General features: G+C 38.2%; 1 protein-coding gene across 3 annotated transcripts in view; it reads left to right on the top strand.

Moving 5' to 3' along the window:
• Positions 1-26524, top strand: part of ARHGEF4 (Rho guanine nucleotide exchange factor 4) — a 231385-nt gene that overhangs the window by 104343 nt on the left and 100518 nt on the right. For all 3 annotated transcript variants that reach the window (XM_053709873.1, XM_053709872.1, XM_053709874.1), the window contains one exon: positions 15676-15806. In XM_053709873.1, the coding sequence (XP_053565848.1) occupies positions 15676-15806 (131 nt within the window). The remainder of the gene's footprint in view (positions 1-15675; positions 15807-26524) is intronic.

Genomic DNA, 26524 nt, shown 5'->3' with positions numbered 1-26524 from the left:
CTAAAACGGTTTTATAAAACATTATATTTTAATATGTGTAGCGGATTTACATTCCTAAAATAGATAATTATCTTTCCCCTTCAAAACAAAGCCTATATTACAGGACAACTAACAGACCCTATTTGATATTGGATACATAACTCAGTAAAGTAATTGCAGAAAATCTATTTTCCTTTTATAGTTCACGCATTATTTATACTCAAAACAGATCAACTCGGATAACAATACCTGCACACAGTATATATATTATATATATATATATATACAGTATATATTTAAATATTTTAAGGGACATTGATGAGTGGAGCATGATTGGGGGTGGGGTGAAGGGGACCCTTAAATCTTTTCTGCCTGGGGGCCCCCATGGGTTGTCAGTTCACCCCCTGCCCAGAGATCTGTTCAATAATTGAGCCCTATTATTTTCTTGTGGAGACATGTCCCTCTACACCAATCATCAGAAGTAGGAAAGCGACAGCAAGTGCACTGCACTAGGTTGTCTAAGAGCAGGGTTTGTGCAGGAGGCCACTATGGAAGCATCAGTTTGGCAGGCAACAATGTCCCTTTAGGACTGCTCTTGCAATAAAATGTTTGCCTCATTGTCCGGATTGTCATGGTTCTGATATTTGTCTCAAAGTGGCTAAACTAGGACACATATTCACCTTTTACTCAGTGATTATTGCATAGAAATTTAAAGGGATATAATGGTAATCATAGATAAACAGCTCTAAATTACACATGCATTATTAGACTGAATCACAATCACGTTATGTGCCAGTTTAAGTTCCAGTTTTATATAATTGAGTGTTATAGGGACATAAAATGCTCTAACTAGAGTATTTTTATTATTGCACTTTTGCTTACATATAACTATGTGTTTAACCCCCTGCAAATAAAGTACTGGGAGCAAGCAGTACACACCCTGGGGAAGCCATGACAAGAGGCATATGTGCATAGCCGCCAATCGCCTGCTAGCTCCATGTAGTGCTTTGCTGTTCCTGAGCCTACCTAGGTAACCAAATAAAAGATACAAGAGAAAAAAGTAAATGTGATAATAGTAGAAATTTGAAAAAAAAACTCATAAAAACTTCTTGCTCTATCGCAGTGTTTCCCCAACAGGCCTAGTTTTCATTATAGCTGAACCAGTGCACAGGTGAAGTAATCAGCTGTATGAAACATATGAATTCCAGCCTCCAAATTTCTCATGAAAAGACCTTTATTTTTAACATGGGGTCCAAGCAAACAATACAATGTTTCAGGCCCTTGCTAGGCCCTTAGTCATGCATGAGAAATTTGGAGGCTGGGAATTCATATGTTTCATATTGGATAAGGGAACCTGGCAAGTTCTATATTCCGTGCCCCTCAACAAAGAAAAAGTTAGTGCTGTTTCCAATTACTGTGAAGTAATCAGCTGATCAGTAACCAACCTGTTCTCATCCATCAGCTGATTATTTCATCCGTGCTCTAGTTCAGCTGTAATGAAAACAAGGACTGTTGGGGGTACTTGAGGACCGCGGTTGGGAAACACTGCTCTATCGGAACCATGACATTTTTTATTTTTTTTATTTTCATATGCCTTTAAATGTCTTAGCTTGTCCAATGATTGTTAAATGTGTTTTACTGTCAATGCAAATGGTTTACTGGAATAAAATTTGATAAAATTAATGTTTTATTATTTTACTTTTTTCAAACTATTTTATTGATACCAAATTAAATGTCAGAATCGATATTGTGAATACTTATTTAGATTACATACATATTATTATTATTATAATTTATTTGTATAGCGCCACAAAATTCCGTAGCACTGGGTACAATGGGGTATACAGTGCAAGGATTTGTGATAAAATACAAACATAACAAAATTAAACAAATCTAGTACAGGAGGAAGAGGGCTCTGCTCTGGAGAGCTCACAGGCTACAGGTTTTAGGGTGCAGAGACATAAGGTTGGGGTAGCTTGTTACATCGGTTGTCGTTGCAGCCAATAAGTTAGGCAGTTCATGTATTAGTTTAGTTCGGATGAGGGATAGAGGAGAGATGGTACGCCTCTCTGAATAGGTGGGTTTTCAAGGAGCGTCGGAAGCTATACAAGGTAGAAGACAGTCTAATGGAGCGGGGTAGAGAGTTCCAGAGGACAGGAGCAGCACGTGCGAAGTCTTGGAGATGGGAGTGGGACGTAGAGATAACAGGAGTGGAGAGACATAGGTCAGAGGTTTATCAAAGAGGATGGGATGCAGAGTATTTCAAGATGAGAGAGGAAATATAGTTGGGAGTTAGACTGTTGAGTGCTTTGTAGGTTAGGGCTAATACTTTAAATTGTATTCTGGAGTGAATGGGGAGCCAGTGTAGAGACTGGCAGAGCAGAGCAGCTGATCGGCGACATAGGTGGATGAGTGTAGCAGAAGCATTCGTAATAGATTGGAGGGAGGAGAGGCAGTGTTTTGGGAGGCCATTTAGAAGTAGATTGTAATAATCAATGCGTGACAAAATGAGGGAATTAATAAGTATTTTTGTAGTTTTTTGAGTATGGAAGGACAAATTCTAGAAATGTTGTGTAGGTGTGAATGGCCAGATTTGGTAAGTGCTTGTATATGTGTGTTGAATGTGAGTTCTGAGTCAAGTGTGATCCCAAGACAGCGGACCTGGGGTGAGGTGTTGAGAATAGAGTCTCCAACCATCAGAGGAATGTCAGGTGTTGGATGTCTCGAAGAGAGCGGGAATAAAAGTAGATCGGGAATCCTAAATGAAAGGAATTCAGTTACCTAACAGTGAAACACCCAAGGATCCCGGGTGTTCTACCATCTGCCAAAGATCCACAAGAGCCTCACCAATCCACCAGGGCGCCCAATCATTTCGGGAATTGGATCTCTCTCTAGCAATTTGTCCGAATATATCGACAAGAAACTTCAGCCATTTGTGAGATCCTTGCCATCCTACTTAAGAGACTCACAGAAATCCTCAATCTTCTCAGGAACATGGAGTGGGATGACAGTTACATCATGGTAACAAGTGATGTAACATCTTTATATACATCCATCCCGCATGAAGATGGTCTTGAATCCATTGGCCATTTTCTAGAGAAGGACACAGACATGCCGGAAGTCCAAAAAACATTCATATTGGATGGTATCCAACTACATTCTTAAACTAATTTTTTTCTGTTGGGAAGGTACCTTTTATCGTCAAGTATGTGGAACAGCCATGGGGACCAGGTTCGCGCCAAGCTATGCAACCTCTACATGGGAAAGTGGGGAGAACATCTTTTGGGAGGCATGCCCAGCAGGCGCGGACCTGGTCCTATACAAAAGGTACATAGACGATATCTTCCTCATTTGGAAGGAAGTTTGGAAGATCTTCAGTATACGCTAGAAGTGATGAATAAAAACCAACTAAATCTGAAGTTTACAAGCACCATCAGCAAACGAATGTAGTGTTTTTGGATCTTGACATAAGAGTGACAAATGGAAGAGTGGAAACTTCAACCACTTCAAGGAAGTGGATTCGAATAACTTCATCCACCATACAAGCTGCCATCATAGGAAATGGATCTCTAACATCCCGAAGGGTCAATAATGAGAATCAGGAAAACTGTTCGGGTGAAGACATGTGGACCCAAACAGTCGGCAATGCTCAAAAATAAATTCCATAGAAGGGGGTACGACGAATCCTCCATAAATAAGACAATTGAAGAAGTAAGTCTCATTAGAAGAGAAGATCTATTAACCTATAGAAAGAAACACAACACAACAACTCCCGGAAACCTAAGGATACCATTTATCACTCAATATAGTGAAAGAAAGAAAGTAATTGAGGATATTATTAAACACCATTGGTATCTTTTGAAGGAAGATGATGTAATAGGAGAACACCTAACAGAACAACCAGGCTTCATCTTCAGGAAAGCAGATAACCTTAAATCCATCTTAGCCCGAGTATCCCGAGGAACAAAATGACTAAGAACCAAATGGGGGTTCTAGGAAGAAGTTGAAAGTTTTTTTTCCCATGCCACTTCTGTAAGGCGTGCAAACATGGAATAAAACGGACACATTCAAATCTAAGACCACAAACGAGCTTCATAACATCAAGCAAACCATCAGATGCTCAGACCACCATGTGGTATATTTAATTGAATGTGGGTGTGGCCTACAATATGTGGGTCAGACCACGAGAAAGGTGAGGGACAGGATCCGGAGCATCTCCTACAAATAAAAGTGGAAGAAAATAGATCTGCCCCTCTATAAACATTTCAAAGAGGTACATGGAAGTAGTGTGGAAGCCTAAAATACTTGGGCATCTGTAAACTAAACAAGACTGGAGAGGGGGGTAACATGGAAGCAAGAATGCTGAAAACCGAGTCCAAATGGATTTTCCATTTGGACTGTATTTATCCCAAAGGACATAACGCCAACTTTGAGATAGTCCACCTATTTTAAAATAACTAAGTCTGGAAACAACTCTAAATACAACTATTGACAATAAGGAGACAAAGAACAATCCTCCAAACATATATGTATTGGAACAATAAATGGCCAAGATAAGGAGATAAAAAATAATCCCTTTGAATCCAATACTACTAGACTAAATATGTATTGAAAACAACCAAATGTTTTGAAAAAATCAAAGTCCATAAGAAGGATAATGGATATACTGAGACCCCTTGAAATTAGGGAAATTATTCCAACTCAAATTGTTCTTAAGTTTCTAATCAAATATTGGTTCTTTAATAAAACTGTTTAACCTCTGATTTTTGAACACTTAGAATAATTAGAATATCAATCTCGATAAAAGACTGCCTTTATAGTAATAAATAACTTGGGAGAATAGAATAACTCCCCCAACGTTAGAAGAATACATTTCCACAAACAACAGTAAAAAAGTAGCTAAAATGTGAAAATATAACATTGAAGCCAACCAATACATACTAATCAACATAGAAAATCTAATTTTATACACATGTTACAATATGCTGCATGTAATCTTACGTAATTTTTTAATAAAATTTTAATGTTTCTAATATTTGTAAATCCTGGAATATGGAAGCCCTAAAATCATTAAATTCCACCCTTATCTTATGTAAAAAATCCCATAACCAAACCAACTCTAGATAAAATCAGAGATTATTAGATCATAAACGGATAAAAAAGAATGAGACATAAAATTATGTTTATAATCCAAGAGCTAAATAAGTCTCGAATTGTGAATAAGACAACACTCTCTAAAAATAGATATGGGAGCATAAGAGAATCATTCCCAGTAACCCATTCTGCAAGTTTTGTAGTTGCCCCTATTACAATTCCAAATGCCCTTTTTCAAAATGGCTACGGAATACCGGATATGACCTACCGGAAGTATGTACAACCCGCACTTCCGGTTTAGTGATATTGGCCGAAAAATGTTGGCGGGCAATCAGGTCCCATCCTGAGGCATTTTGGCGCCAACACTCTAGGAAAATATCCCTAAGAACACTATATAAGGTTAGTAAACCCTTAGCCTCACTATGTCTGAGAAAGGCCCATCAGAGGGCCGAAACGCGTAGACGGACAATCGGCATACGATTTGTGAGGCTTGCCATATTTCCAGGATATGCTGAGTGGGGTGAGTTATTTACCAATACTCCGCACCCCCATAGGGCTGTTTGTTTAGATGCACTTCTCTTTTTCTTTTCTTTTTAGGTATTGTTTGTATTGATCACGACTGGGATCCCTAAAAAGTTAGGATCATCAGCTACATTGGACCCTATCGAGGGACACAGAATTGGATTTTTAACTGACTTTAAATCCATAATAGGACTCTGTTCAGGACCATTCAGAATTCTATTTATTTATTTTTTTTATTTTATACTCCTTATTTTTCCAAATTTAGTATTTCTGTATTTGACTCATTGTTTACATCTGATTCTCTAGGATATTATTCGATTAGGAGAATTGCCAGTATTTTTTGAGGGAGTTAAGGATCCACGGCACATTTATTCACTTTTTTTAATATTAGGGATTATTTGCATTTGTTTGTACATTTTTCTTACAAAGAAGTTTGTAAATCTCCCACTAAGGTTAAGATGATTTTAGTTTAATTTGTTCAGAAACATACCGGTATTGTTCTAGCTAGGTTGGATTTGGTTTATATATAACACATTATTTGTTTGCACAATTTGTATATTTTTTTTCCACAAAGTCACTTTATCTTTGGATCACAGTTTTTACTCAGATTTTATATTTATTTTCATTTTTATTTTCGAATTCTGTAACTTGTGGGTTTGGAGTGCAATTGTTTAGGATTTTATTATTTTTAACAAATTGGATTGTAATTTGATTATATTATATTGAGCACAAATTAGATCGTATACTTCTTGTCATCACTTGTTTATAACTTCCACTACTGGATATTTGTGACCCTAATTCAACTTGCGCAAGTGTAATCTGTGATTGGGTAGCTGTTACCCGGATCCCTACTCGAATTTTAAATATTTCTAGTTTAACCTCACACCATCAGCTCTAAGCTTCTTCAGTATTACATAGCTGACTGATAGTAGTCTAAATCCGGACTTGTAGCTATAAGCTCAGTTTTTATACTATATAAAAGACAGAACTTCAAGATCCCATAAATTTTTATTGTATTCTGTACTCTCTATTTTTGATTGTATTTGCATTGCATTTTAGATTGTATTGTAATGGAACACATGTGATGGGTTTAATTGTATATAACCCAAAGTGATTAAAAGGAATTTTAACAGATATTTGTTGGACTTAGATTTACAAGTTTTGTTTTCTTGGAATTATTTGATCTAGATTAGTCCTGTGATATACCTTAGCCTCTGTGGCACTCCTATATATATCGAATCGTTGTTACTTCATTTTAGATCTGATAGGGGATCTTCCTTATAGTGTAGCAGGTATATTTTTACCAAAGGCGCTGGAAACTTCATTTCTGTTGCTAATAATCTATTCCTTACCTATAATAAGTGGACAGCAGCCGGGCACAGGTCTATTGATTCTTTAAAAGTTATGGATTCCACCACTGTACAATTAAGAGTCTTAGAGCTGATGTCAGCTCCGATATCATATAGCTCTTAATAGAGGACAATTCCACAGGAACAAAACACTGTGATTGATATTAACACTATATTTAAGAATTTAGAATAATTATTAATATCAGAAACGAAATACAAGATAGAGGTCTCTTTTTTAAAGAAATGTTTAGAACTTAACATTGTACCGAAAGGTTTACTAATCACTAAAGAATGTTCCTTCAACACCAACTCCAAAGAATTTAGTGATATTTGGAATAAAATCATCATTGGGGCATCTCAGGAACTTATGAGACTAATTATTAAATATAGGGAACTCCTTCTTTACACATATAGACTTAGAAATCCAGTGGAGGAGAAGAATATGGAACTATTTAAAGACTCACAAACCCTTCAAAGAAAAACAAGAAAATCTATACACAAAAATAAATAAACTGAAAGATGATACGATTTGCGAAAAAACAAAGAAATCAATAGAGATCTGAACACAGCTCAAGATAATTCTGACACAACCCAAAACTACTGCCAACGATCAAATAGGACACAGAGGTAGAGAAATACCACCCCTATGACACAAGAGGGAAAGAGGAATAATTGGACAGGAACACCTAGAAGTGGTTTCCCCAAACAATGGACGGAGAGACACAAGGGTCCCCATGGCACATTCAAACCCAGAGGATCATCTCCAATATGGATCCAATAGATCCAACTTTAGGAGACCCTTTATGAAAACCTTCCAAACAACTATCCAAGAAGAAATTCCCATTACAACAGAAACATGGGTTATGCAGGATCTTCCATGAATGATAGAAGACATCCGATGTATCAAGATAATTGGCAAAGCAAACTATAACTACACATATAGACCATACGAAAACTATGGAGGCTATGGGAATGGACCAAGACGGGGGCCACACATACCCCAATTGGAATGATGGACATCAAATAGAACTCATCAACCACAGCCCCATGGAAGAGAACTATGGACAAAACCGACAATGGTCACGACATTATGAATACAGTGACTACCACAGGATGAAAAATTCGGAGAATAACTTAATGAGACGACAACCAAACCACAATTTCATAGAGACTACAGCCCACAAGGTGGATATAGGGGGCAACAACAAAATTGGAAAGAGAACTTTGGAGAATCAGCCAATAGATTCTCTCCTCTAGCTGCCCCGACTCATAGGGGGCCATCAGACAATTTAAGGGAAGACCATAACCCCACATCTTTATCCACAGCCTCCTCATCTTCCCCTTTTTTAGGATGGGTCACAACAACCCCCCCATGAGAGAAACAAAGGGAAAAAAGGAAGCAAATCACATTAGAAAATGTAGATACCCCGGTAAAAAGAAGACACACCGGGGACGAAGATCAGGGGCCAGATCCAAGAACAGACTCAACTTGGACCATCCAATAGAAAGATCTGAAAACATTGAACACAAACAGGATAATGACCTAAAGGATACTGAAACAAAAGGGATCTTCAACCTGAGCAAAATAGTCTTAAACCAGAAGAAAAGGAAGTCTTAAGATATGGACTGACATATGCTCCATCAAGAGGATTAGATAAATTTCAAACTTATCTCAACACAAAGGAGTTTGTGAGGAAACTCACCCTGAAGAGATATTTTATGAAGTCTGCGGCTGAAAGAAATGTATCACTTCCATCCATCATTCCCACTGATGATGCCTTCATGCATACAGACCCTCAAACCCCAAGTCCCGTTTCTATCCCACCCATTGCAAGGGACCAGCGATAGAGGCCTTTGAGGCCGTAGTATGTAATGATATTAAGAAATTAAAATCAGTGAAGGCACAGAATAGAAATCTGAGTGCAAAACAACTGAATGTAATCTCAAAATTAGAACATAATACAGACATCGTCATAAAATCAGCAGACAAGGGTGGCGGAATCGTAATATTGGACAGATCAGAATATTGCAAAAAAATCAAAAAGAATCCTTGATGACAAGGTGACATATGAGGTCTTGAAAACTGACCCCACAAGCGAATATCAAAGAAAATTGGATGAACTGCTGGGAGAAGCTAAGGAAATCGGGATCCTAAATGAAAAGGAATTCAGTTACCTAACAGTGAAACACCCAAGGATCCCGGTGTTCTACCATCTGCCAAAGATCCACAAGAGCCTCACCAATCCACCAGGGCGCCCAATCATTTCGGGAATTGGATCTCTCTCTAGCAATTTGTCCGAATATATCGACAAGAAACTTCAGCATTTGTGAGATCCTTGCCATCCTACTTAAGAGACTCCACAGAAATCCTCAATCTTCTCAGGAACATGGAGTGGGATGACAGTTACATCATGGTAACAAGTGATGTAACATCTTTATATACATCCATCCCGCATGAAGATGGTCTTGAATCCATTGGCCATTTTCTAGAGAAGGACACAGACATGCCGGAAGTCCAAAAAACATTCATATTGGATGGTATCAACTACATTCTTAAACATAATTTTTTCTGTTGGGAAGGTACCTTTTATCGTCAAGTATGTGGAACAGCCATGGGGACCAGGTTCGCGCCAAGCTATGCCAACCTCTACATGGGAAAGTGGGAGAACATCTTTTGGGAGGCATGCCCAGCAGGCGCGGACCTGGTCCTATACAAAAGGTACATAGACGATATCTTCCTCATTTGGAAGGGAAGTTTGGAAGATCTTCAGTATACACTAGAAGTGATGAATAAAAACCAACTAAATCTGAAGTTTACAAGCACCATCAGCAAAACGAATGTAGTGTTTTTGGATCTTGACATAAGAGTGACAAATGGAAGAGTGGAAACTTCAACCCACTTCAAGGAAGTGGATTTGAATAACTTCATCCACCATACAAGCTGCCATCATAGAAAATGGATCTCTAACATCCCGAAGGGTCAATTAATGAGAATCAGGAAAAACTGTTCGGGTGAAGACATGTGGACCAAACAGTCGGCAATGCTCAAAAATAAATTCCTAGAGAGGGGGTACGACGAATCCTCCATAAATAAGACAATTGAAGAAGTAAGTCTCATTAGAAGAGAAGATCTATTAACCTATAGAAAGAAACACAACACAACAACTCCCGGAAACCTAAGGATACCATTTATCACTCAATATAGTGAAAGAAAGAAAGTAATTGAGGATATTATTAAACGCCATTGGTATCTTTTGAAGGAAGATGATGTAATAGGAGAACACCTAACAGAACAACCAGGCTTCATCTTCAGGAAAGCAGATAACCTTAAATCCATCTTAGCCCCGAGTATCCCGAGGAACAAAATGACTAAGAACCAAATGGGGGTTCTAGGAAAGAAGTTGAAAGGTTTTTTCCCATGCCACTTCTGTAAGGCGTGCAAACATGGAATAAAACGGACACATTCAAATCTAAGACCACAAACGAGCTTCATAACATCAAGCAAACCATCAGATGCTCAGACCACCATGTGGTATATTTAATTGAATGTGGGTGTGGCCTACAATATGTGGGTCAGACCACGAGAAAGTTGAGGGACAGGATCCGGGAGCATCTCCTACAAATAAAGTGGAAGGAAAATAGATCTGCCCCTCTATAAACATTTCAAAGAGGTACATGGAAGTAGTAGTGAAAGCCTAAAATACTTGGGCATCTGTAAACTAAACAAAGACTGGAGAGGGGGTAACATGGAAGCAAGAATGCTGAAAACCGAGTCCAAATGGATTTTCCATTTGGACTGTATTTATCCCAAAGGACATAACGCCAACTTTGAGATAGTCCACCTATTTAAAATAACTAAGTCTGGAAACAACTCTAAATACAACTATTGACAATAAGGAGACAAAGAACAATCCTCCAAAACATATATGTATTGGAACAATAAATGGCCAAGATAAGGAGATAAAAAATAATCCCTTTGAATCCAATACTACTAGACTAAATATGTATTGAAACAACAAAATGTTTTGAAAAATCAAAGTCCATAAGAAGGATAATGGATATACTGAGACCCCTTGAATTAGGGAAATTATTCCAACTAAAATTGTTCTTAAGTTTTCTAATCAAATATTGGTTCTTTAATAAAAACTGTTTAACCTCTGATTTTTTGAACACTTAGAATAATTAGAATATCAATCTCGATAAAAAGACTGCCTTTATAGTAATAAAATAACTTGGGAGAATAGAATAACTCCCCCAACGTAGAAGAATACATTTCCACAAACAACAGTAAAAAAGTAGCTAAAAATGTGAAATATAACATTGAAGCCAACCAATACATACTAATCAACATAGAAAATCTAATTTTATACACATGTTACCAATATGCTGCATGTAATTCTTAACGTAATTTTTAATAAATTTTAATGTTTCTAATATTTGTAAATCCTGGAATATGGAAGCCTAAAATCATTAAATTCACCCTTATCTTATGTAAAAAATCCCATAACCAAACCAACTCTAGATAAAATCAGAGATTATTAGATCATAAACGGATAAAAAAGAATGAGACATAAATTATGTTTTATAATCCAAGAGCCTAAATAAGTCTCGAATTGTGAATAAGACAACACTCTCTAAAAATAGATATGGGAGCATAAGAGAATCATTCCCCAGTAACCCATTCTGCAAGTTTTGTAGTTGCCCCTATTACAATTCAAATGCCCTTTTTCAAAATGGCTACGGAAATACCGGATATGACCTACCGGAAGTATGTACAACCCGCACTTCCGGTTTAGCGATATTGGCCGAAAAATGTTGGCGGGCAATCCCGGTCCCATCCTGAGGCATTTTGGCGCCAACACTCTAGGAAAATATCCCTAAGAACACTATATAAGGTTAGTAAACCCTTAGCCTCACTATGTCTTGAGAAAGGCCCATCAGAGGGCCGAAACGTGTAGACGGACAATCGGCATACGATTTGTGAGGCTTGCCATATTTCCAGGATATTGCTGAGTGGGGTGAGTTTATTTACCAATACTCCGCACCCCATAGGCTGTTTGTTTAGTGCACTTTCTTTTTCTTTCTTTTTTAGGTATTGTTTGTATTGATCACGACTGGGATCCCTAAAAAGTTAGGATAATCAGCTACATTGGACCCTATCGAGGGACACCAGGAATTGGATTTTTAACTGACTTTTAAATCCATAATAGGACTCTGTTCACAGGACCATTCAGACTTTATTTATTTTTTATTTTTATTTTATACTCCTTATTTTTCCAATTTAGTATTTCTGTATTTGACTCATTGTTTACATCTGATTCTCTAGGATATTATTCGATTAGGAGATTGCCAGTATTTTTTGAGGGAGTTAAGGATCCACGCACATATATTCACTTTTTTTATATTAGGGATTATTTGCATTTGTTTGTACATTTTTCTTACAAAGAAGTTTGTAAATCTTCCCACTAAGGTTAAGATGATTTTAGTTTAATTTGTTCAGAACATACCAGTATTGTTCTAGCTAGGTTGGATTTGGTTTATATATAACACATTATTTGTTTGCACAATTTGTATATTTTTTTTCCACAAAGTCACTTTATCTTTGGATCACAGTTTTTACTCAGATTTTATATTTATTTCATTTTTAATTTTCGAGTTCTGTAACTTGTGGGTTTGGAGTGCAATTGTTTAGGATTTTATTATTTTTAACACATTGGATTGTAATTTGGATTATATTATATTGAGCACAAATTAGATTGTATACTTCTTGTCATCACTTGTTTATAACTTCCACTACTGGATATTTGTGACCCTAATTCAACTTGCGCAAGTGTAATCTGTGATTGGGTAGCTGTTACCCGGATCCCTACTCGAATTTTAAATATTTCTAGTTTAAACCTCACACCATCAGCTCTAAGCTTCTTCAGCAGGGCCGCCACCCCAGAAATTTTGGGGCCCCTGACTTAACCATGGATCAGGGGCCCCACCCCCCATCCTTTGACATGTGCAATTTTTGACCAAGTGACTAAAACGTATATGCACTTTATTCTTAAGTGTCTATGTAAACTTGGAAATGTTGTAAAGGTAGTAACATACAAACACACAGACACACTCATACACTGAAACACACACACACATAAGGATTGACATATAGACACTCTAGCAGACACGCAAAGAAACACACAAACACACTCTGACACAGACACCCAAACAGACACTCAGCACTTGTTTAAATTGACCTGACAAGTAATGAGGGTAACTACAGTTTTGTAAAAAAAAGATGATTTAGAATACAAAATATGGAGTTCTGATTATCTTTTTGTAAGGTAGTAAGGTCAAAATGTCATAAAAAGGTACAGACAATGGACACACACACACACACACACACAAACTTGCACATACACCGAAGGAAACACAGACAGAGACAGCCTCAGAAAATACACAAGGACATACATATACCACACACACACACACACACACACAGACACCCACAGAAAACACACAAAGACATACACACACACACACAGAGAGACAGCCACATAAAACACATAAAAACATACATACACACACGCTCACTGAAACATCCACAGAAAACACACAAAGACCTACACACACCCTCACAGAGACACCCACAGAAAACACACACCCCTCACAGAGACATCCACAGAAAACACATAAATACATACATACACACACACACACACACAACCTCACAGAGACATCCACAGAAAACACAGACATACACACCCACCCTCACAGAGGCATCTAGAGAAAATACTCAAAGACAAACATACACACACCCTCACAGAGACACCCATAGAAAAAGCTCAAAGACATATGCACACACCCTCACAGACATCCACAGAAATGCACAGACATGCACACCCACCCTCACAGAGAGACCCACAGAAAGAAAATACATACACACTCATAGAGACACAAACCAAGCACAGACACCAACAGAAACACTCACAGGAGGAAACATTTATGCACCTTGCATCTCCTAATCAACAGTGTGTGACATGCCTGATAAAAAAAATGCAGAAATTAAGAGATCACTTTTTAAAGAATCATATTTGTAAATGTGCAAACAAAAATAATTCTGTGAATTAAAAATTGTACATTAATGAGCTGGGTAGATGGCTAGATGAAGAAAAGTACTTTTAAAAGGTTGACATATGTTTGTTTGATTTTTCCCTATTTTCCCCAACCAAGAGCACTACTTCAAATATAGTGTACAAATGTTACCATCTGTGGATTTTGAAAATGCTGTACTCTATATGGTCTTGGTGGAACCATAAGCTGTGGTACTCATACCATTAGATCTGGTTAAATGCAGGATTTAGGCTTGTTGGTATGTATTTCAAAATTAAGTCAGCTGCAGTGTAAACTGAACAGTTTTAAGTTAACCTGTCTCATTTTAAACACTGAGCAATCTTAGTCTGAGAGTATAACATGTTATGCAGATGTAAAAATCTTAGATAAAAATGCCTCCTTGCATCTGGAAAGTCCTTGCATCATGGGGCAGTAAACTGGAATGTTATATATATATTATATATATATATATATATATATTATATATATATATATATATATATATATATATATATATATATAATATATATATATATATATATATATATAAATGCATATCTGCCAAAAGGGCACCTACCATTTGTGTATTGAGGAGTAAACATTTCTGCATGGTTTTAAATATAGAATTTGTACAGTAAATACAAATAATCATAAATACACTGCTGCTAAAAAATGTGTTTTTATGGACCCCTGGCCCCACCATACAACTATTACCACACTGAAGTTACAATCCGAATTGCACAAAGAAATAAAAAACATTTGCTAAGTAAGTCCTACCTCCTCTGCAAATGAAAGTGATCTGCCGTCTGGCTCAGCACACACTGTACAAACAAAGTGCCAAGTCTGTCTCACACTGTGCATAGTGGTTTAGTGCACACTCAGAAATCTCCTCAAATGCTAATACTTTACTCCCTGTAATAACATTTCCCATGCTCAATTAGCACTCTGCTGTAGTACCCACTGGGTGGGCCCCTGACAGGAGTCACCCCTGTCACCCCCTGATGGCGGCCCTGTTCTTCAGTATTACATAGCTGACTGATAGTAGTCTAAATCCGGGACTTGTAGCTATAAGCTCAGTTTTTATACTATATAAAAGACAGAACTTCAAGATCCCATAAATTTTTATTGTATTCTGTACTCTCTATTTTTGATTGTATTTGCATTGCATTTTACGATTGTATTGTAATGGAACACATGTGATGGGTTTAATTGTATATAACCCAAAGTGATTAAAAGGAATTTTAACAGATATTTGTTGGACTTAGATTTACAAGTTTGTTTTCTTGGAATTATTTGATCTAGATTAGTCCTGTGATATACCTTAGCCCTCTGTGGCGCTCCTATATATATCGAATCGTTGTTACTTCATTTTAGATCTGATAGGGGATCTTCCTTATAGTGTAGCAGGTATATTTTTACCAAAGGCGCTGGAAACTTCATTTCTGTTGCTAATGGGAATAAAAAGTAGCTCAGTTTTGGACAGATTGACTGCTGCTATGACGTAGCTTTGCTAATGCTCAAGAGAAGTAAAATTTACATAGTAAAATTATATTTACATATGATATGAAATACAACCTATTGATAAATAAATACATTGATTGTATTTCAAGTACAGTAATATGAATTTCTCTTGCAGTAATAACTGATGGATCAGTCGATAGACCTGCCCCTTATGATGACATGGGAAGTGATGAAGACTTCTATGAAGACTTTCACATTTCCAATCTTCGATTTGGTGGAGGTGGGGAGCAACTGGCGATTAATGAGGTATTGTGACTTGATTCATTTCAGATAAGCTACTAACTAAAAGTTCATACAGAATCTACAATATGTGTCTATCGGTCTGTCCTTCTGTCTGTCTATCTCTTGCTGTATGTTATCTATCTATCTATATTATCTATTATTCTATCTTATCTATCTATCTATCTATCTATCTATCTATCTATCATTTATGTATTTATCTATCAATCTATCTATCATCTATCTATCCATGTATCTATCAATCGATCTATCTACCTATCTTATCTATTCATTTATCTATCTATCTATCTATCTATCTATCTATCTGTCTGTCTGTCTGTCTGTCTATCTCTAGCTATCTGTTATCTATCTATCGATATATCTATCTTATCTATCTATCTATCTATCTATCTATCTATCTATCTATCTATCTATCTATCTATCTTATCTATCTATCTATCTATCTATCTATCTATCTGTATATCATATATCCATTTATCTAGCAATCTGTCTATTTATCTACCTATCTTATCCATCTATATATCTATCTATCTATCTATTTATCTATCCATTTATCTTTCTATCTATCTATCTATCTATCTATCTATCTATCTATCTATCTATCTATCTATCATCATTTGTCAGTCTGTTTCTAGCTATCTGTTTTTTATCCATATCTATCTACCTACCTATCTATCATCTATCTATCTATCTATCTATCTATCTATCTATCTATCTATTATCTGTCTGTCTATTTCTAGCTATCTGCTATTTATCTATCTATATCTATCTATATCTATCTATATCTATCTATATATATATCTATATATCTATCTAGTATCTGTCTACCTATCTATTATCTATCTATCTATCTATCTATCTATCTATCTATCTATCATCTGTCTGTCTATTTCTAGCTATCTGCTATTTATCTATCGATCTATCTATCTATATCTATCTATCTATCTATATCTATCTATATATCTATCTAGTATCTGTCTACCTATCTATCATCTATCTATCTATTTATCATCTGTCTGACTATTTCTAGCTATCTGTTATCTATCTGTCATCTGTCTATCTATCATTTATCTCTCTATTTAGTACATTATGGGTAACTGTGCATTACCCCAATCAGGGGATTGTCTTACCCTCACACTCAATTGGTCCTGCTGGTCCAGACATTGCTGATGAGTCAATCAGCAGCAGCGGTTTGCACATTTGTGGGGTTTAAACACAAGTCTATGTGTCAGGGTCAGTAGCGCTTCTAAAATTATATGCTCTAACAAATTAGACCATTTAATTTTTGTACTATAATTGCCCTTCAATCTGAAAGAGGTGTTTCCTATGCAAATAAAAGGTTAATGTCTGTATTGCATGTCAGATGATTGCCATAGTAATGAGACTCACCTGGCTGTAATCACTGGGTTTGTTTTGTTGTGCTGATATTAGGAATCATAGATCATTGGTTGTTTAAAGGAACCCTGTAAACACCAAAAATTGTATGTTTAAAAAGATAGATAATACCTTTTATTTACAATTCCCCAGTTTTGCAATAACCGACACTGTTATAGAAATATATTTTTTACCTCTGTAATTACCTTCTATCTAAGCTTCTGCAGACTGCCTCCTTTACTCAGATCTTTTGACAGGACATGCATTTCAGGCAATTAGTGCTGACTAAATAACCTCATCGAGCATGAGCACAATGTTATTTTTATGAAACACATGAACTAACGCCCCTCTCGCTGTGAGAAACTGTCAAATGCATTCATATAAGAGGGGCCTTCAAGGGCTTGGAAACTAGCATATGAGCCCTACCTAGGTTTAGCGTTAAACAAAGAATACCACAAGAACAAGCAAATTTGATGCTAAAAGTAAATTAGAAAGTTGTTTAAAATTACATGCCCTATCCTGAATTATAAAGTTTAATTTGGACTTTACTATCCCTTTAAATAAATGCTAATTTGCGGAGCGTCCAAAATAATGGACGAACTGGGTGAGTGTAGAAATAATACAAATATATATATATTTTTTTTTAATCTCTATTGTATGATATTTTTTTGGAGCACAATTAAGTAATTTTTGTGAAATTATGTAAATTATGTTTTGTTATGCTATGTGAGTTCGAACAGGTGTAAGCTTACATTGTCAGATTAGTTAAGTCACCTGTTGGTGAAATCATAATTTTGTCTAGTTTTAACCTGCATTGCATTGTCTTATGCTTAGATCCCTTCTCAATCCTCTACTATTTTTCTGATAAACTGCAACAATAGTATAAAATATCTTTAACTTTTCAGTTTTTTTATTGAAAAATAAAAATACCAATAACTAAATATGTATTGCTTTTTTGGAAGCTGGATCTATTCTGTGTGGGACCATAAACTGTTCGTCATCTGTAATACACCAAATACCCATTTTTATTTGCATTATTTAATGTCACTTTTCCTTCCCTAAGATAGGGAGAGTCCATGGCTTCATTCCTTACTGTTGGGAGATACAAACCTAGCCACCAGGAGGAGGCAAAGACACCCCAGCCAAAAGCTTAAATATCCCTCCTACTTCCTCATTACCCCAGTCATTCTTTGCCTTTCTTCCCAATAGGAGGTGGCAGAGAAGTGTCAGAAGATTCAGAGAGTCCTGAAAAAGGGTATCTGCCCTACGAGATAGGACTGGAGTTTTAAGTATTCATGTCAACCTCTCAGTGAGAGAATTGATGAAAGTTAGAGTCAGGAGATGCAGGGAAAGTTTTTCTGTGAAACCATCCAGACTACTGCTAACAGCTCCTAAGCAATCCAGTGTTGACGAGTTTTATTGCCTGCTTTCTCTCACTCAAGTCCCATGTCAGAAGCGCTGTTATAAGACTGCTCACACTTGAGAGGCTGTGTTCTGTTCCACAGCATGGATCCTGGAGGTAAGATTGTTTCAATTTTTTACCACATAAAATGCTATAACAGGGTCACAGTGTGGCTCCTTTTATACCTTGATAGGATCCAGGGTTAATATCCTCTGAGGTGGGGTTTATTGAACAGTTTGGGTTAATTAATCAGTGTATTAATAATTTACACGCTGCTTTGTGTGATTTTATTTTCTGGGCTCATAGACTGTGTTTTTGGCTGAACAAACATGTTTCCCTTTTGTTTTTGTAAGTGTTGCACAGCTCCTATTAACTTGCTTTACTTTCATAGCCATGTGGTCTATGTTCATTTCCTCCATTCCGGCTGAGACTTCAACCCTTCAACCTGAGGAGAGTGTTTCTTCTGTTACCTATCTGGGTCTAGGAGGTGGTGAGTGCCCAGCCATTGGGAGTATATAAAAAAAATGTTTTTATTTGTGTACTTCTCTGGGTATAACCAGAGCTATGGAGGACCTCTGACATGTTAGAAGGTACTTCTTCTGTACTAAATCATACCTGTTTATAATTGTGAGGAGCCATGGTTTTCCGCCCCACTCAGCTATGTTCCACATGCCCTTAACACCATTATAAAGTCTAAGAAGGGAGACAAGCCTGCTAAGGCTATTAGTCCCTCTGAGCCGTCTACCTCTCAGGACTCGGCGTCCCGTGAGATTACTACCTTTGCTGCATTATCCACTCCACATGCAGTTCCCCATAGAACATCTAATCATCCATCCGGAGGGGGCCTTCTTCCTGCGGACTTTGCCGCACAGTTACAACTGGCGGTGTCTGCGGCCCTCAGTGCATTACCTTGCTCTAATAAACACAAGAGAAAGGTTTAACTTAACTCTCCTGACCCGGAGTCATCTGAATATTTATCGGATTTAGCTATTATTTCCCAGTTATCTGATGATGAGTTAACCTTTATAGCTTCAGAGGGTGAACTTTCTGGGTCGGAGTCCTTAGCGTCTAAGCCTCCTGCTGTGGAAGAACCGTCCTTTAGATTTAAAATTGAGCACTTGCATTTTTTTAAAAGGAGGTTCTGTCTACGTTAGAGGTTTCAGAGGCCGTGCTGCCTGAAGAACCTATGATACCTAAATTAGACAGAGTTTCCAAAGACAGGAAAGTTCCTTTGACTTTTCCTGTGTCGGTTAAAATGGTGAACATTTTTAACAATGAATGGGAAAAAATTGTATCTTTCTTTTCCCCCTTGTCTACTTTTAAAAAGTTGTTCCCGGTCCCAGACTCTCAACTGGATTTATGGGGCTCCATTCCTAAGGTGCATGGTGCTATCTCTACGCTTGAGGATAGTTCTTCGTTCAGAGAGCCGATGGATAAGAAAATGGAAACCTTTCTGAGAAAGATGTTTCAACATACAGGATTTTTGTTTCAACCGGAGGCTGCAGTTGCAGTGGTTTCCGGAGCGGCTACCAACTGGTGCAACTCTTTTTTTTACTTCTAAGTCCAGACTCCTTTCTCTTCCCTTCAAGGGAAAGATTTTATTTGGTCCAGGCCTGGACTCCATTATTTCTATCGTTACCGGAGGCAAGGGTGCCTTCCTACTGCAAGATAAAAACAAGTCTAAGGGACGACAATCTTCTAATTTTCGTTCCTTTAATTCTGAAAAATCCCAACGACAACAATCCTCCTCTAAGCCCGAGCAACCCAAGAGTATTTGGAAGTTGGCTCAGTCCTGGAATAAGTCCAAGCAGAATTAGAAGCCCGCTGAAAAAACAAATCGGCATGAATGGGCAGCCCCCAATCCAGGATCGTGTAGGGGGCAGACTGTCTCTTTTATCAGACGCTTGGTTCAGGGACGTACAGGATCCATGGATCCTGGAGGTCGTACTCAGGGATACAAGATAGGCTTCAAATCTCATCCACCCAGGGGCAGATACCTACTCTCGAACCTGCCTACAGACCAGAAAAGATGGATGCCTTTCTAGGGTGCGTTCAGGACCTATCCTCCTTAGGAGTTGTTGTCCCAGTGCCTATCGAAGAAAGAGGTTTGGAGTTTTATTCAAACCTTTTCGTGGTCCCAAAGAAGGAGGGAACTTTCTGCCCAATTCTGGACCTAAAGTGCTTAAACAAATTTCTCAGTGTCCCTTCTTTCAAGATGGAGACGATAAGGTCCATCCTTCCTTTAGTTCAGGAAGGCCAGTTTATGACCACTATAGATCTGAAGGATGCTTACCTTCATGTTCCAATCCAAAGGGAACACTTTCAGTTCCTGAGGTTTGCATTCCTGGACCAGCACTTCCAGCTCATTGCTCTTCCACTGGCCTAGCTACTGATCCAAGAATCCTTACAAAGGTTCTGGGGGATCTTCTAGCCATTGACAGAACTCAGGGTATTACAGTAGCCCCATACTTCAACGATATTCTGGTGCAAACATCATCTTTTCGTCTTACGGACAAATACTCTGGAGTACCTTCTCAGTCTTCTTTGATCACATGGATGGAAGGTAAACTTAGAAAAGTTCTCTTATCCCAAGTACCAGGGTGGAATTCCTGAGTGCTATAAGAGACTCCATATGCATGGGGATATTTCTAACAGACCAGAGACGTTGCAAGCTAACTTCGGCATGTCTTTCCCTCCGGACCTCCTTGAGTCCCTCTGTGGCTCAGTGTATGGAGGTGATTGGTCTCATGGTGTCCTGCATGGACATCATTCCTTTTGCCAGGTTCCGTCTCAGATAGGGCTGCACGATTAATCGTGGATGCGGTTTTAAACCGTGATTAATCGATGCGGTTTAAAAACCGCAAGAGTACGCGATTTATAACCCCACCCACTATGATGTCACCTATGACAACTACAGCATACAGTGGAATATTTAGGGACAGAGTATTTAGGAGGGAGTCAGTGGGGTATTTAGGGCCCGCCAGTCAGTCATCCTGAGGGTCTCAACATAGTGACGTTACTTATGTAAATTAACTAGTTTGTCTTTTCCGTTTCTGCACTTCCGCTTACAGACAGTTCAGCACCTGCAAAGGAAGTGACGCTGTTGTTATTGTGTCATGTGTAGGTGTCTGACAGGAGATATCGCTAAATGATTTTTACCAGGTGATGTGGAAATGGATTACTGGGTACAGATGGGGGGATTGAGTGACGTAGGAATGGGTTACCTTACCGGGTACAGCTGGGGGGAGTGAGTTACATGGGAATGGGTTACCGGGTACAGCTGGGGGGATTGAGTGACGTGGGAATAGGTTACCTTACTGGGTACAGCTGGGGGGGAGTGAGTGACGTGGGAATGGGTTACCTTACCAGGTACAGCTGGGGGAAGTGAGTGTCATGGGAATTGGTTACCTTACCGGGTACAGCTGGGGCGAGTGAGTGACATGGGAATGGATTACCTTACCGGGTACAGCTGGGGGGGAGTGAGTGACGTGGGAATGACGGGATTACCTTACCCGCACAGCTGGGGGGATTGAGTGATGTGGGAATGGATTACCTTACTGGGTACAGCTGGGGGGAGTGAGTGATGTGGGAATGGATTACCTTACCGGGTACAGCTGGGGGGATTGAGTGACGTGGGAATGGATTACCTTACCGGGTACAGCTGGGGAGAGTGAGTGACGTGGGAATGGGTTACCGGGTACAGCTGTGGGGAGTGAGTGAGTGACGTGGGAAAGGGTTTAAAATAATTTTATTTATTTTTTTGCTGCTGCTCGGAACTTCCTCCTCCTGACTGCACATGTCTGGGAGTCTGCAGCATGACAGTGAGACTGGAGTGGTAGCGAAAATCACGATTAAGACAATATAACCTTGGTGGCTTACATCAACCATCAAGGGGGAACGAAAAGTTTCTTGGCGATGAAGGAAGTATCTCAGATTCTGGAGTGGGTGGAGGCACACAGCTGTTCGCTGTCAGCGATCCACATTCCAGGTGTGGACAACTGGGAGGCGGTTTTTCTCATCAGGCAATCCTTCCACCCAGGGGAATGGTCTCTTCATCCCAAGGTGTTTGCAGAGATATGCAACAAGTGGGGGACGTTGGAGATAGATCTCATGGCGTCCCATTTCAATGCTAAGCTACCCTGGTACAGGTCGAGGTCGAGGGATCCCCAAGTGGATCTAATAGATGCACTAGCAGTGCCCTGGAGATCAAACTCATATATATTTTTCCTCCATTTCCGCTTCTTCCTTGAGTGGTGGCCCGCATCAAGCAGGAGCGGGTATCAGTAATCCATATAGTGGGGATGTCCTCATCTTCTCGTGGAAGTTACCTTGTCACAGATCTGCTGTTACAAGGTCCATTTGTTCATCAAAATCTAGATTCTATGAGGCTGACTGCGTGGAGATTTAATACTTAATCTTAGCCAAGAAAAGTTTCTCAGAGAGTGATATGAATACTCTTATTCATGCTCGTAAACCAGTTACTCGGAGTATCTACCACAAAGGGTGGAGAGCCTACTTATTCTTGTGTGAAGAGCGTGGTTTTTCCTGGAACAGAGTTAAGGTTGCCAGGATCTTATCTTTTCTCCAGGATGGACTGGAGAAGGGCCTTGCTAGTTTCCTGAGGGGACAGATTTCGGACCTGTCGGTTTTATTACACAAGAGACTGGCTGAGCTTCCAGACGTGCAGTCCTTTGTTAAAGGGAATGTCTAGTCAAAATTAAACTTTCATTATTCAGATAGAGCATGACATTATAAGCAACTTTCTAATTTACTTCTATTATCAATTTTTATTTGTTCTCTTGGTATCTTTATTTGAATGTAAAGCTTAGGAGCCGACCCATTTTTGGTTCAGATCCTGGGTAGCTCTTTCTAATTGGTGGCTACATTTAGACACCAATCAGAAAGTACTACCCAGTTGCTGAACAAAAATGGGCAGGCTCCTATGGTTACATTCTTGTTTTTTCAAATAAAGATACCAAGAGAACAAAGAAAAATTGATAATAGGAGTAAATTAAAAAGTTGCTTAAAATTGCATGCTCTATCTGAATCATGAAAGTTTATTTTAAATTGACTATTCCTTTAAGGCTCTGATTAGGATCAGACCTGTGTTTAGATCTGTGGCTCCTCATTGGAGCCTAAATCTTGTTCTTCGTGTTTTGCAACAGGCTCCGTTTAAGCCTCTGCATTCTGTTGACATTAAATTGTTATCTTGGAAGGTTCTCTTTTTAATGGCTATTGCCTCTGCATGCAGAGTTTCTGATATCTCTGCTTTGCGATGTGAGTTCCCTTATCTGATTTTTCATGCAGATAACGCAGTTTTCCTTACTAAATTAGGTTTTCCTCCTAAGGTTGTGTCAGATTGCAACATCAATCAAGAGATTGTGGTTCCTTCCTTGTGTCCTAATCTTTCTTCATCGAAGGAATGTTTACTTCACCATTTGGATGTGGTTTGCGCCTTGAAGTTCTTCCTTCAGGCTACTAAGGAGTTTAGACAATCTTCCTCTTTGTTTGTTGTCTATTCGAGGAAGCGTAAGGGGCAAAAGGCTACTTCGACTTCCCTATCTTTTTGGGTAAGGAGTGTCATCCGCTTAGCTTACGAGACAGTGGGACATCATCCTCCTGAGAGGATAACGGCTCATTCCACTAGAGCAGTGGCTTCCTCTTGGGCCTTTAAGAACGAGGCCTCTATGGATCAGATTTGTAAGGTGGCCAACTGGTCCTCCTTACATACTTTTTCTAATTTTTACATGTTTGATGTTTTTGCTTCGGCTGAAGTAGCTTTCAGGAGAAAAGTTTTGCAGGCTGTGGTGCCCTCAGAATAGGGTCCTTTTTGTTCCCTCCCGTTATTCATTCACTGTCCTCTGGAGCTTGGGTATAGTTTTCCCAACAGTAAGGTATGAAGCCGTGGACTCTCCCTATCTTAGGAAGTAAAACATAATCTATGCTTACCAGATAAATTCCTTTCCTTCCGGATAGGGAGAGTCCACGGCCCCCGCACGTTTTTTCTTGTCTAAGGGCAGCCCCCTATTATTTATATTATTCTTCTGGCACCATTTATACCGTGATATTTCTCCTACTTTTCCTTGTTCCCTCTGCAGAATGACTGGGGTAATGAGGAAGTGGGAGGGATATTTAAGCCTTTGACTGGGGTGTCTTTGCCTCCTCCTGGTGGCCAGGTGTTGTATTTCCCAACAGTAAGGAATGAAGCCGTGGACTCTCCCTATCCGGAAGTAAAGGAATTCATATGGTAAGCATAAATTATGTTTTTTTTTGGCCATTTTGTTTGTCTTTCTGCAAACTGAAGTTATTTTCTAAAACTAATTTGCGTGCTAAAAACAATATGTAGGCATCATGCTAAACAAAAATCAATTTTTAAAAGCATGAGACTGAACACAGCTTCAGCACGGGAATATAAAATGGCCCAGCAGTGAAGGGGTTAATATCTGTTTTATCTGTGTCACAAACACACTCAAAATCGCTTTATGGTTTTTTTTTGCACAGTAACAAACATGCATTGCTTTTTGTAGGGTTCTGGTTTTAGACCAATTTTAGTCCATTTGAAATATGGGAAATAACCTCTTATCACAAGCTTTTCAAATGCATTTATGTCACAATAACACCCCCTATACCTTGCATGGTAATAATGCAATAGTATTCAAATCCATCAGATAAAACTTTTCCAGCAGCATTTTGGATATTCCCTAATTCAACAGCTTTGTTCTCCATTTTGTCTTGTTTCTAGCTGCATATCACTAAATATTCTGTTTTTTTTTTATCTAAAACTTATATTTTTGGTTTAAGAAAAGGCTAATTATTTCTTAAAATGGAATTGTAAAGACACATATCACATACATATATGTATATAAGCATATACATATATATTTACAATCTACTGCACATCGCTGCGCGACTTACAAACTTTGCTGCGCTAGTTCTCATGCTGTGTCTCACGTTATGAGATTGAGGCTCCCATTTGAGCCTATGGAAGTGCACTCTTGTAAGCGCAATGCTTTTGTGCAATGCACCTTGCACCTCACTTGTAATACCAGCGCACATTAGCGTGCGCTGGTATTACTAAATTGAGCGCAAATATCTCTAAATCCATATTTTGCGCTCAACTTGTAATCTGGCCTAAAATGTGTGTAGTTAAAGCTGCTTTCTTTTCTTGCAGCTATAAAATACAATAATGTATTTATCTTTTAAACTCAAACAGTGCCATCTGTATGCAAGGTTTAGTAGCAAATCTATTAAATAACATAATATGTCAGAAATGAATCCGCTATGGGTTTAATGCCACAACTGCCAGCAAATAGGATATTCTACTGAAATTTTTATATTTGTACTTTAGCAGGGTTAAACACATAGGGGTTCATCAAAATCTTGTGCTTGTTTTCACAAGAGACAAATGTATGCAGGCACCAATCATCAGCTAGCTCCCACTGATGTAGGATATGCACATATTCATTTTCAACTATGGATACCAACAGAACAAAGGACATTTAAAAATAGAAGTGATTTTAAAACTGACTTAAAATAAAATGCTCCATTTGATTCTTGCAAATTTAATATTGACTTTCCTATCCCTTTAATCGGTTGTGCTCCAGAATCATAGAGATGTGTAGAATCATAGAGATATGTAGAATCATAGAGATATGTGTCCCTTTAAGGGATTTGAATAGGGCATCATCAGTATAGTACGCATGTGTGTTTGTTAGGTTATTGATTTACATTTTTAATAGTGAAAAAGTGCTTATTATTAGTTTCTTTTTAACTTTAATTGATCAAGCAAGAAGTTTGTATCTATTTGGTGACGTAGCTTTTTACAATACAATATCGTACAATATGGCGTTGAGTAATTTCAGTGTGTTTTGCATTCGAAAAACTTAAATGTGTTGTTAGGCATTGAGAATTATTTAAATTGTGATCAGAAAAACAGGAGTAGCACATA

The sequence above is a fragment of the Bombina bombina genome, chromosome 4, assembly GCF_027579735.1.
Source record: "Bombina bombina isolate aBomBom1 chromosome 4, aBomBom1.pri, whole genome shotgun sequence".
NCBI classification, from domain to species: Eukaryota; Metazoa; Chordata; class Amphibia; order Anura; family Bombinatoridae; genus Bombina; species Bombina bombina.
Note: the sequence above shows the minus strand (reverse complement) of the source record. Positions and strands in the feature narration are given on the sequence as shown.